This window comes from Pongo pygmaeus, chromosome 17 (assembly GCF_028885625.2).
Source record: "Pongo pygmaeus isolate AG05252 chromosome 17, NHGRI_mPonPyg2-v2.0_pri, whole genome shotgun sequence".
NCBI lineage: Eukaryota > Metazoa > Chordata > Mammalia > Primates > Hominidae > Pongo > Pongo pygmaeus.
Window position 1 is genome coordinate 61,310,506 of NC_072390.2, and position 12,045 is coordinate 61,322,550.

General features: G+C 47.7%; 1 protein-coding gene across 1 annotated transcript in view; it reads right to left on the minus strand.

The window, feature by feature from the left end:
- LOXHD1 (lipoxygenase homology PLAT domains 1) overlaps nucleotides 1–12,045 on the minus strand; it is a 181,203-nt gene that overhangs the window by 162,237 nt on the left and 6,921 nt on the right. The window contains exons 2-4 of the mRNA XM_054460472.1: nucleotides 11,807–11,921; nucleotides 4,636–4,716; nucleotides 2,331–2,515 (exon numbers count right to left, since the gene is read on the minus strand). Of these exons, the coding sequence (XP_054316447.1) occupies nucleotides 2,331–2,515; nucleotides 4,636–4,716; nucleotides 11,807–11,921 (381 nt within the window). The remainder of the gene's footprint in view (nucleotides 1–2,330; nucleotides 2,516–4,635; nucleotides 4,717–11,806; nucleotides 11,922–12,045) is intronic.

The window sequence follows — 12,045 nt, forward strand, 5'->3', positions numbered from 1 at the left end:
GCCCAGGAAGCCTCATACAAAGACTAGGTCAGGGGGTGTCTACCCTGAGGATTCTTACGGAACCCTGAAGAACCACTGAGTTACATGAATTGTTTCTCATGATGACTTTTCAGAGGCTCTTCTCCTGACCGTGGAACCTTGGATTTTTGAGTGACCAAAGCAGGTCAGATGAGCTGAAAAGTGGCAAGTTTGACAGTGTGTTAAAGATTGATCATAGCAGAGGTTGGATAAAGAATTAAAGATGCTTAATGTTTATGGAAGAATCTATGAAATTCACCCCAGTTGAAAAAACAGGTGAAGGGCCCAGGCAAAAAATTCTTTCTCTCTCTCTCTCTCATACACACACACACACACACACACACAAATTGCCAATAAATGTATGAAAAAAGTTCAACCTCACCAAGTAATCAAAGAAAGGACATCAAAAATCCCCTTTAATTATCCAACTGGATAATCAAACAACACTACCAAATATTGGCAAGGGTGAGGGACATGGGCACCCTTGCACAGCTGGTAATACTGTGCACAGATACACCCTATCTAGAGCAATTCAGAAATGTCTCTCAAAAGCTTTAAGCATGTACATTCCACTTGACTTAGAAATTCCACTTAGGCGTTTATCTTGAGGAAAGAATCATAAACCTGTGCAAAGATTTAGGTGAAGTATTTATAATAGTATTGTTATAATAGCAAAAACTTTTTAGAGGGGGAGCACAGTACAAATGTCCAATGATAAGGGATCCAGTGAATAAATGATGGTATCTCCATGCTCCAGGGCACCACAGAGCCATTCCAAGGAGGGGTGTTGAGCAATATTTAATGGCACAGAAGTAGTCATGCTGTGAAACAGGGGGTGTTGCACCAGCCCATTCATTTACACTATATATGCATAAAAAAGACTAGAAATGAAGACATAAAAATGTCACCAGTATTGTTTTTTCAAGTAATGGAATTACAAGTATTCTTCATATTTGCATATATCTATTTTCTAAATTTTCTACAATGATCAAATTTGGTTTCTATAATCAGAGAAAAGATCAATAATGGGTTTTAAAAAGAATCGATGGCCGGGCACGGTGGCTCATGCCTGCAATCCCAGCACTTTGGGAGGCCGAGGTGGGTGGATCACCTGAGGTCAGGAGTTTCAGACCAGCCTGGCCAACATGGTGAAACCTTGTCTCTACTGTAAATACAAAAAATTAGCTGGGTGTGGTAGCAGGCACCTGTAATCCCAGCTACTCAGGAGGCTGAGGCAGGAGAATCACTTGAACTCAGGAGGCAGAGATCACAGTGAGCGAAGATTATGCCATTTCACTTCAGCCTGGGCAACAAGAGTGAAACTCCATCTCAAAAATAAATAAACAAATAAAATAAAAATAAAAGAATCAATGAAGTTGCAAGTTATGATGACAGGAATCACAGAGGAACAAGTCAAGTGGCAAGTTTAGCTGGGAGGTAGAAAATTGGAGATACAGAAATTGAGAGCTAAAACCCATCAAGACAATGGATAAAGGGTGGAGCTTGGAGTACACGCTGGAAGGCAGACTCCAACAAGTGTGTTAGCCTTCTGTTGTTCAACTGAGTGACTGTAGGAAGCCACTTCTCATCTCCTGGCTCCAAAGTCCCGTCCCCTCTCATGGTCCATGACTCTATGAGAGCAGGGTATTCTGGTGATGGTGCTGCAATGTAATGCCCCTCTTTTTGGAAAAGCAAATATGTTCCGTGATGGGATGAGATGAGGCCAGAACTTTGGGGGACAAAGGTATCTGCCTCCCATTATTCCTGTAAAATTAAAATGATTGAATTTAAGGCCTTTGCCCAGAGATGTCACTTGAAATAAGTTGTTTTACTCCTCATAAAATCAGGAGGAGTCAGAGAGCAGCATGGTGAGCTCTGGCAGCTGCAAGCTCTGATTCCTACCCACTATGCCTTGGCTGTAACTCACTTGCCTTGGGCATCATAAGAAAAGAAAAAGGATAGGAAAACGGGGAAGGCTGCCTTGATCTCAAAGGGGACTTCCGATAGACACCCCATCAACAAGAATCATTGAGAACACAGGATTTGCTCAGGGCTGCGCCTATCCTTCCATCATGCCTCCAATCCCTCTTGTATTTCCCACCTCCTTGAACCCCTAGAGCATAAAAAGTTGCCCATAGGAACGCCCCAGGAAGATATGGGGCTTCCCCTTGGCCCTAACCAACAGGAAGGCCCTGGAGGCATGCCAAGAAGAGGTAGGTGAGACTGCCCAGAGCAAGACAGGCACGATTCTTTCCTGGGTGAGCCCAGCCCAGCTAGGGAGGGATGGCAGACAGGCCAGCCTAGGCACTGACCTCTGGGCATGTCCATGGGGTTGAAGCTGGCCAGCAGGTCACGGCACCACTGGCGGTCACCTTCCACCTTGCTCAGCCAGTTGTTGCAGTTGAAGTAGTAACGGAGATGAGGCCTCTTCATGTCGGTCACAATCACATGGTCCAGGTACCAGCTGGCATTCAAGCCCGTGTTGTCATGCTCAATCCTGAGGCAGAAGCCAAGGCCCACACCATCACTGGCAGAACTGAAACAGCACCCTTCCATATTGGAATACCCAGATGTTTACTCCAAAGAGAGGTCCAATTATTCTGTTGTTGTTGTTACTTTATCTCTTGAACCTCGGTTTGCTCATCTATAAAATGGGGATATCTTGCAAGCTGGATGTACACATTACTGAATGTTACATTGTTACATTGCATGCAAGGAAATATTAACTATCACCTTTCACAGAAAATCCAAGATCCCTAAGGCTTGCCGTGGGATCATCTTGATCTTCCCCTTTGAGGTCCTGGCTATTCAGTGCTGTTTCCTTACCCTGGCCTTTGGAAGCAGTGAGCCTCTCCTACTCTGGCTCAAGCATGGATACACACAACATTTCTTGATATCCAGCTGAGTCAAGGTCAAACAGGACAGTAAAGGGAAAAGATGACAAGGGAATCCCCAGGAAGCAGAAGCCAACTAGACCACCTGATTTACAGGACACAGCTTATACCCTGGGGCTCAACTGCCCCTCCCATTGCTGTGAGATGATTAAGTGTGTCCCTCTCTTCATCATGACTCCCGGACCTGGACAACAAGCAGATACTCCCCTTAGTCCTAAAATCCAGAGGACTTGTAGGTCCCATAGACATAACAAGAGTCACACATGCGAGCCACAGATGCAATTTAAAAATTTCCCAATAGCCACATGTAAAAAGATCCAAAGAAACTGGTACAATTTTAATAATATGTTTCATTTAATTCCATTTACCATCTCAACATATAATTATGTAAAAATGTATTAATGAGCTATTTCTTCATTCTTTTTCTTGTACTAAGGCTTCAAAAATCTGCTGTGTATTTTATATAGGTAGCACGCCTCAATTTGGATTAGCCACATTTCAAATGTAATAGCCACATATGGTCAGGGGCTACTGCACTGGGCCCCTAAAATCTGTCCCCTAAAATCTTCTCACACTTCCCATAGCCCCCTCTATCTCCTCTCCAAGGTCCAGTTTCCTGACCCCTGGATCTCACTTTGCATCAAACATCTTACCCCTGTGAGGCTTTATCCTTGCAGGTGTTAACAGGACAACCACAGCTCAATACAGCACACAACCCCAATAGATGAAACCCATGATATACCAGGCCCTTCCCTTAGAAGGATGTATGCCTCTGTCTGGCACAAAGTCTGGCACATAGTAGGACCTCAGCTAGAGGTTGCCTTTACTCACACAATGACACCCCTTCCCAACTCCCCTGCAAGAGCCCTTTTCCTGCTCACAACCTCCTTCCCTACACTTAATCAATACCCAGGATATTCATGTGCCCCTTATTTCCCCAGCAAAGAGAGTCCATGATATTGTATTTTCTAGTGGAAGGGAAAAAACATCAGGACTAAACTGAGGCTGCATTTGACCCCTGTCCAGCCTTAGTCTGGGTGCAATCAGACCACAAATGAACATCTGACAATGGGCATGAACTTGAATAGGGGTGGAGGGCAGGGACAAGGAAGGGAAAAGGGGGGCAATTGAAGGCTCTTCCTCTGCCACTGGACTAATAGAGTTATCTCTCCTTATACCTTCACAAGAACCCCCCAGAGAGAACAAGACTGGGGATGCTCTCTGTCCAAAGACATGCTGCAACAGGACTTGGTATCTCTACCACTTGCTGAGTGTTTACTGTGTGCCAGTTACTGTTCCAAGCACTAACTCATTGAGTCCTAGGGTTATCACAGATGAGGCACCATTATTACGGAGGAGGAAACTGAGGTTTGGAGAGATAACCTGTCCAAAGTGGCACAGCTAGTAAATAACAGAACGGACACTTGAACCCAGGCACTCTGGACTCAAAGTCTCTGCCCCTGACCACTGTGCTATAATGTCTCTCATAGCATATTCTCAAGTTTGTAAAAATTTGTCTTGAATTGTCTTAACCCAAAAAAAATGAATCTCCAGTGGGGAAGTTTAGGGCACTGTGATTCAGGATGGGAGGGAAAGATTTGGGCCTTTGGTAGCCCCTCAAATAACAGCTGGGAAGTAATTCATACCCAGAAATTGTCAATATTGAAGTCAATCCCTCACTTTCATATCCACCCTCAACCCTAGTCAGGCGCCAGCTTCTCACCTGACTTTGTAGATGAGGCCCACATTGTTGGTTCTCACCCGGAACACATCAACGTTGCCCTTCTCAAAGGCAGACTCGCTCCTGCAATGAACACGTGCAGTTAGTGCAGATCAGCTGTTGGCTCACAGGCCTGGGAGGAGAGCCAAGGGCTGGCATTCCACTTCTTCCTCCATCATCCCACTCCTGGGGAGAGCTATGAGCAACCAGATCCCATTCCAAGATTCCCTTCTGACATGGTTCCTGGGGGAGGGCAGGGACTGCTAGTATCATTCCATGCCCTCACACCCAGGTTCTCATTTGATCCTTGCTGTGAGTCACTAAAACAAGCACACAGGCAATACCAGCCCCATTTTACAAACCGCTAGTTGGTAGCAGAGATGGGACCAGAACTTGGCTCTCCCAGTCATGACCCCACGCCCTTTGGCTGCTCTGGGTTGGGAGGATGGAGGAGGAAGGAAGGAATAAATGCCTTAGGGCTCTTGGGCCTTCTTGCCGCTCCCCCTCACTGACCTTGCTCTTGCTGGGAAAAGTTGCAATGGCAGCCCCAAGTAGATGCAGACCTTAGGTGGCAGTCCATGGTCCTGCCATTCCAACAAGAAAGAAAACACTCAACCCCAAACCAACAGCCAGGGAAGTAGGGCAGTGAGGGAAGTGCATATCTGGCATCCTGCAAATGGTGTGAACAGAAGAAAGTACACCTGAGACATCAGCCATGAGGCAGCCAGGCAAGTCCAGATTCAGGAGCATCCTAAGTACAGTGAGTGTAGACACAGGAGAGCTGCAGCAGCATCACCACAGAATCCTCTGGGAGCAGAAACCCGAAGCTCATGTCAACAGTTGTTCCATCCTCTGTGCAGGGCCAGGGCTCCTGCCATTCGAGCCCAGGCCTGCCAGCAGCTCTTGCTGTCCCCAGTTTAGCCCATTGGGCTGAGAGATGCAGGCCTCACTCAGCGCTCTCAGCCAGGACTCTCGGGAACAGCACACAGCTCATGGAAAGGAAAATCACAGAAGATGTGTGCCATCACAGAAGATTTATCCACCATCGACGTCTTTTAAAATAAAGCGGGAGGGGAAGGGCCTTCTCCCCAAGGCATCAGGCTCAGACTCTCTTGGTAATAGAAGGCTTTTAAGGTTCTACAGAACCCAGGAGCTGTGATTCTGTGAACGGACTCATGGTGTCGAACAATCTACCCTAGGAAGAAGTTTCCTTAACTCCAGACAAAAATGTACATGGAGGCAGCCTTGTTAGGGAAAAGAGACCCCCACAGGATGCAGCCTGGGTGCAAAGCATGAGGAGGAGAGAGGCACAGAACCTTCTGAGTTTGCTGGAGTGAAAGGGATGACACCCAGGCTTGCTGCGTGTACCTTAGGAAGGGAGGGAGGAGTCAGGGCAAGGTGCCCAGAGTCTCTGCTCCACCATTGGCAAAATAAAGACAGAGAATGTTGACTGTTAGCTCTTGACAAAGAGCAAGGAAAATACAAAGTTTTCTCCATGAAGCACCAGTAAATCCTCCCACCCAGGAAAATAACTTACCAGACCAAGCATTTAAAGGGAACTAAATCAAACTAGCAATTGTGAGGGTCTGACTGATGTGGGAATTTCACTTTCAAAGGAGAATAACAACACACCCCATGCTTTGGTTCAGAGTCACAGCAGCTGTCAATAACTTGAAGAATGTGTGGACATTGTTTCTGCACATCAGGATTATATAAATGGGAAACAAAAAAAAGGAACAAGAGGCATTTTCTCTTCCAATATATAAGACAAGGCAAGTGATCTTTAGAATAGACAAGAGTCTCTCCATCAAATAAACACCCTAAGAAACAGTCACCCTAGGAAGTTGTATAATGAAATACTTTGCAACCATTAAAAATCCTATTGTAAAAAAAATACTTAATGAAACAGAAACAGATTTATAATATAGGCTTAAAAGAAAATGTAGGTTAAGACCAGAATGTACAAACAGTATAATCAATACAAACAGAATACCATCTTCATTTAAAAACAATGGAGTGAGAAGATTTATTTTTAAAAAATCATGTCTAGATGGTGAGGCCATTATGAAGTGTTGGCTCCTTATTCTTGTCTATATACATTTTTAACTTTCCAAAAGGAACACATATTGTTTCTGTAATTATGAAAAAAGCACAATCCCATGTTTCAGCAACTCCCCCATCCCCAGCCCAGCCTGCAGGCTGCCTGGATCGAATTCTTTGGAAGCGTTTGGGAATTACTGGGCTTCCTCTTCTGATGGTGCCTGAAATTTTAGAAACAGCCATTGCCAGCAAGTAGGGAAAAAGGAGGGGAAATATCCCCATTTTTAGCCAAAGACAAGGTGTGACTTGGAAGGAAAGCAGCTGGCTTTCTGGGGTGCTTCTGATGAAAGTTCCAGAAAAGAAGCTCCAACAGTTGCATTCAGTAAAGGAATGCTCCAGAAAGGCCCTGCACCCATGACAGTATCATTTAAGAACGTGGCGGATGCGATGGCTTATGCCTATAATCACAGTGCCTCGAGAGGCCGAGGCAGGAGGATCATTTGAGGCTGGGAGTTGAAGGCCAGCCTGGCCAACACAGCAAGAGATATCTCCACAGAAAAATTTAAAAATTGGCTGGGCCTGGTGGCATGCACCTGTAGTCTCAGTTACTTAGGAGGCTGAGGCGGGAGAATCACTTGAGCCCAGGAATTTGAGGTTGCAGTGAGTGAGCCATGATCTTGCCACTGCACTCCAGCCTGGGTGACACAGTGAGACCCTGTCTCTAAAAAAGAAAAAAAAAAATGTGAGTTACCTGCATTACCCTCCAGCGACCGGGCTGAATGTGAATACATACGTTTCAGAGCATTTGTGAAACAATCCACCATGGCGCGGTGCTTTATAGTCACTTGCCGGGGGGTGGGGAGGAGCATATGTGGAAGCAGGGACACCAGGGAGAAGATCCACCAGGATGGACAGAGCAAGAGCAGAGGGAGTGCTCCACGCTGTCTCAGGACTACACTGGAATATTTCTGGGTTCCGCAGTGTTTATGAGATGGACACCAATCTCTTTTTGGAAGACAAGGGGAAGGCTTTCCACATCACAAGAAGAGGAGGAAAGAGTGGCAGAGGCAGGGCTCTACTGATTCCCTTTACTCAGGGTCAGGGCTGGGATCATCCCAAATAAGCCCCCAACTCAGGATCAGCTTCTGAAATCCTCACTTCTGGATTACAAATGCCTGTGGGTTTCAGAAAACTGGGGGTAGGAAAGAAATAGAAAGGAGAGAGAGTTTCGGGTCAAAGGAAATCTTCATGTTTCCTTGTGGAAGGCTGGAGCCTCACCAAGGCCACTTGTCGATTCTCAGATAAAGGCTAAGGCAGTGCACAGCCCCTGCCATTCAGCAGGAACCCCCACACAGAGATCCTTTACAGGCTGCACGGGGCATTTTAGCCATCAGCCAGGCAGAGCCATCGGGCTAAAATGCCAGGCATTCTCTGACACACTCAGATGGTGAATTTTCAACCAAATAACCACGTTCCAGACGATACATGAGATCCCATCCTTTTGCCATATTCTGAACACATGACTCAGAGCTGGAGGTGGCCCTGGTTAATGGGGAAGGGTGCGAGGAAACCCAGAAGATGGGGCCTTCTTCTGGCAGCCACTGCTGTGGCTGCTTAACTGGGGTGGGGTCGCGGTAGAGGTTCACTAACGGGGGAATCCAAGTCTACTGAGTACCAAGGAATGTAGGCACCAGACCACAAAGGCAAAGACAATCAGCGCTGGTACTGAAGTTCTTCTTGGAGAAGGAATTATTTTGTACTAGGAAAAAAAAATCCTAATACAGCATTTGGGAGTGAAAGTGAAGTCCTGGGGCACAGAAGGAAAGGCACAAGAATGACAAGAATTGAGGGGTAAGAAAGAAGAAAGAGAATGTGGGAGAAGCAGGAGGGAGAGGTGGGATGAGACATGGCGAGAGATCACAGAGGACAGGTCAGGAGAAACTCCATGAAATAGGATGGCCGAGTTGTTAAGACTGAGGCTCTAATATTCCTTTTTAAGTTGTTTGCATTGCTGCAGTGTGAACTCTCTCTGGTGCCAGGGGCTATCAATGAAGTGTGTTACACACAAATATGCATGTGTGTGTATATTATGGGTGTGCAAGGAAAAGGCAGTTGGTTCTAGCTGCCCCTGGAAGTATGGGTTTGGATAACGCAGTGTGGAGAGGATGGGAGGGCAGGAGACGGTGAGGTGCGAGGAGACTGTGGGACCAGTGGACATTCTCAACCAGATCCCAGGATGGGGTGGGGCAGCCGATGGCCTGAGATAACTGCATCTAGACCTCATGGAGCAAGAGGACCTCAGCTGCCATATGTTCTGGGTTGCATGGGCAGCCTGGAATTCCTCAGAAAGCAATGCCGCTCCCAGACCTGCAGTTTCCATCTTGAATGGAAAGGTCTTAGATAGCAAGGACCATGTCTTCAATGCTCTTTGAAGTCCTTTTCTCAGTTCTTGTTGCAGCCAGACTCTGGCCTCCTCCTTCCCCACTGGTCCTGCTCACTATGCTCAGATGATCTCTGTTGATACAGTAAGTTGAAACTCCACCGGTCAGCTTTCCAGCAAGGCCTTCTTCAGCCTGGCCTTCCAGAGCTTTCTGACTTTCCACCTCCCTGCCCATCAACATGGCCCCCCATTCCCAGCCACAGGCCTCCTCTGCCCCCGTCAGCCCGCAGCACTCATTGCTGCCTCCAGACTTTGGCAATCTGTTCCCCTCAGTCTAAAGGACACTCTTTCTTCCTCTCTCTCATCTGAGTTATTTTCACCACTTAAGACCCAGATTAAGTGTCTGTCCCTTTAAAGTCTCGCTCTAGCCACACTGATACCACTGGCCTTTGCTGAGCTCTGACTATATACACGGAACTGGGAGAGATGCTGGCAGCGCAGAGCAGACCTTCCCCAGCCCATCCTCCAGCTCCCTCCACCCCTCCTTGAAGCCCCTCTCCAGCCTCTCCAGCCCCACAGCTGCAACTCCAAACTGTGTCCCTATCACTGAGACCACCCACTCTGCTCTAGAGCACTCCTGACCAGCTGGACTGGGGCCCTGGCCAGACCTATGCTCTTGCTGCCCGACCTGCAACATGGTCCAGATATAGGCAGAGACTACCACCAGTCTCTGGGGCCAACCCCTGGGGTAATTGGGGAGGGTTGAGTCCCATCCTCAGGGCTGCCCAGGAGAAGCTGGCTGCCCCATGGGATCTCAGCAAAGCCAGGAGGTCCCAGCCCTGCCAGCTCATTCATGCCCTAGACCCCCTTCAGACCCCATGAGAGGGAAGGCTGGAACCCGAACTCCTGGGAATGGAAGCTCAGTGGAAATCCATGCCATGTTATAAAGGGTGGCTCAGGGGCCCTTCCTGAGAAGACATTTTGACAAATGAAAAAGGGGAAGAATCTGAGGATGCTGAATGTGTGAAAGGAGGGAAGGCCATGAGGACCACCATCAAAGGAGAAAAGGATTCATTTTATTTTAAAAGGAAAAGCTGGGAACTTCAGAAACCAACCGGGCAACTTCCTAGTGTCTGCGGCTTCTCCCTACAGCAGTGTACTCTGGGAACACATGGCAAAGAGGATGGAGGTTTCATGTATTCTCTTTACCGTGCCCACATCATCGGACGGAAAGACTTCCGCAAGCGAGTCAAGCTGCCATGTAAGCGGTACAAGAAGGCAGGTACCCTGTTCTGCAGAAATGGATAAAATGGGACGTTACACCTGCCTCGATGCAGCAGCATGGACGCTATAGCCCATGTCACATGGGGCCTGGCCAGCTTGCAAGGTACAGGGTGCAGGGATCTCCTGGCCTCTACAGCTTCCTCTGCCAGCCCTGGGAGTGCCAGGTCATTAACCCCAGGGTCACAATCTGGAGCCCCAAGATGTCTTAAGGAGCATGTTCCTCACACCTCCTGGGACCATAGGGCCATGTGGTCAAGGGAAATGTCTACATCAATAATGTGAGGTTTGAAGGCCAGGCACAGTGGCTCACACCTGTAATCCTGGCACTTTGGGAGGCTGAAATGGGCAGATCACTTAAAGCCAGGAGTTCAAGATCAGCCTTGCCAACATGGTCAAACCCCATTTCTACTAAAAATACGAAAAATTAGCCAGTTATGGTGGCACATGCCTGTAGTCCCAGCTACTCCGGAGGCTGAGGCAGGAGAATCGCTTGAACCTGGGAGGTGGAGGTTGCAGTCAGTTGAGATTGCACCACCGCACTCCAGCCTGGGCAACAGAGTGAGACTCCATCTCAAAACAAAACAAAACAAAACAAAAACAAAAACAAAAAACAAACAAAAAAAACGTGGGGTTTAAGGACGAGCTTCACCATTGAAAAGCTCCATGACTCTCAGCTACCCATGCCTTTCCAGGCTTCTGTTTCCCCATGAGCAGATTAGAATAGAGCAGCAGTTTTCAAATGTTTCATGGACCCAGACCAGCTGACCAATTCTGTTCCATTCAGCACAGTTTGAAAGCCAGCTGAACAGACCACTCCTGAGGCCCTAAATGTCTCTGAAATTCCATTCATCTGCTAACATGTTCTCAGGTTTTGCATGTATGTTGGTGTATGCGTGCATGCAGTGGGGGGAAAGGATCCGAAGAAGACAATGGTCCCAACTCTCACTAGTTATAATAAAACAGAGCACACAAGGCATACACATGCACAAGCACACACACAAGCAATCCCTGCAGCTAGCTGAGTGTGCAATGGCTGGCAGGCAGGTTTAACACAACACTGGTCCCTGGTGAGACCTTGTATTTTATGCTCACAGCTCCCTCACATGTATGGTCTTCCCGATATCTGTGTGATGATATATGAGGAAACCAAGGCCCTGGGTGCAGAGAGACTGGGCCCAAGTCACATGGAACCAAAGAACAGCTAATATGGGACAGCTAATATGGATTCTTGGGAATTCTGAGATCCATAGGAGGCATTACTGTTCAAAAGAATCAAGACAGGAGCTGAGGGAGGTGCACCGGGAGATCCCTGGCTGGTACACGGTCTGTCATTAGCAGAGGCTTCATACCACTTAATAACCTGTGGTCAGATGTGCCTTCTCCCCAGAGAAGCAGGCCACCCTTGGGTTCCAGAACCTAATCAACAGGACTAATGGCCCAGGATCCCACGAAGGCCAAGTGGGTACTCACTTGCTGGTGAGCTGGAGCTTGGGAGAGAGCCCATTCTCTCCAAAAAGCGTGATGAAGACATTGGCATCCGTCCCTGCACCACGAACATCCCCCGTGGCTGTGACCACTTCATACACTGGAGGAGGAGAGGAGGAGACAGATTACAGGCTCAGAAAAAAACCGGAATCCTGTGTGGGCCTGGAGAAGCCAGCCCTTGCTGGGGAGGCCCAAGCACAAAGGACCCTTGGAATCCCTGCTGC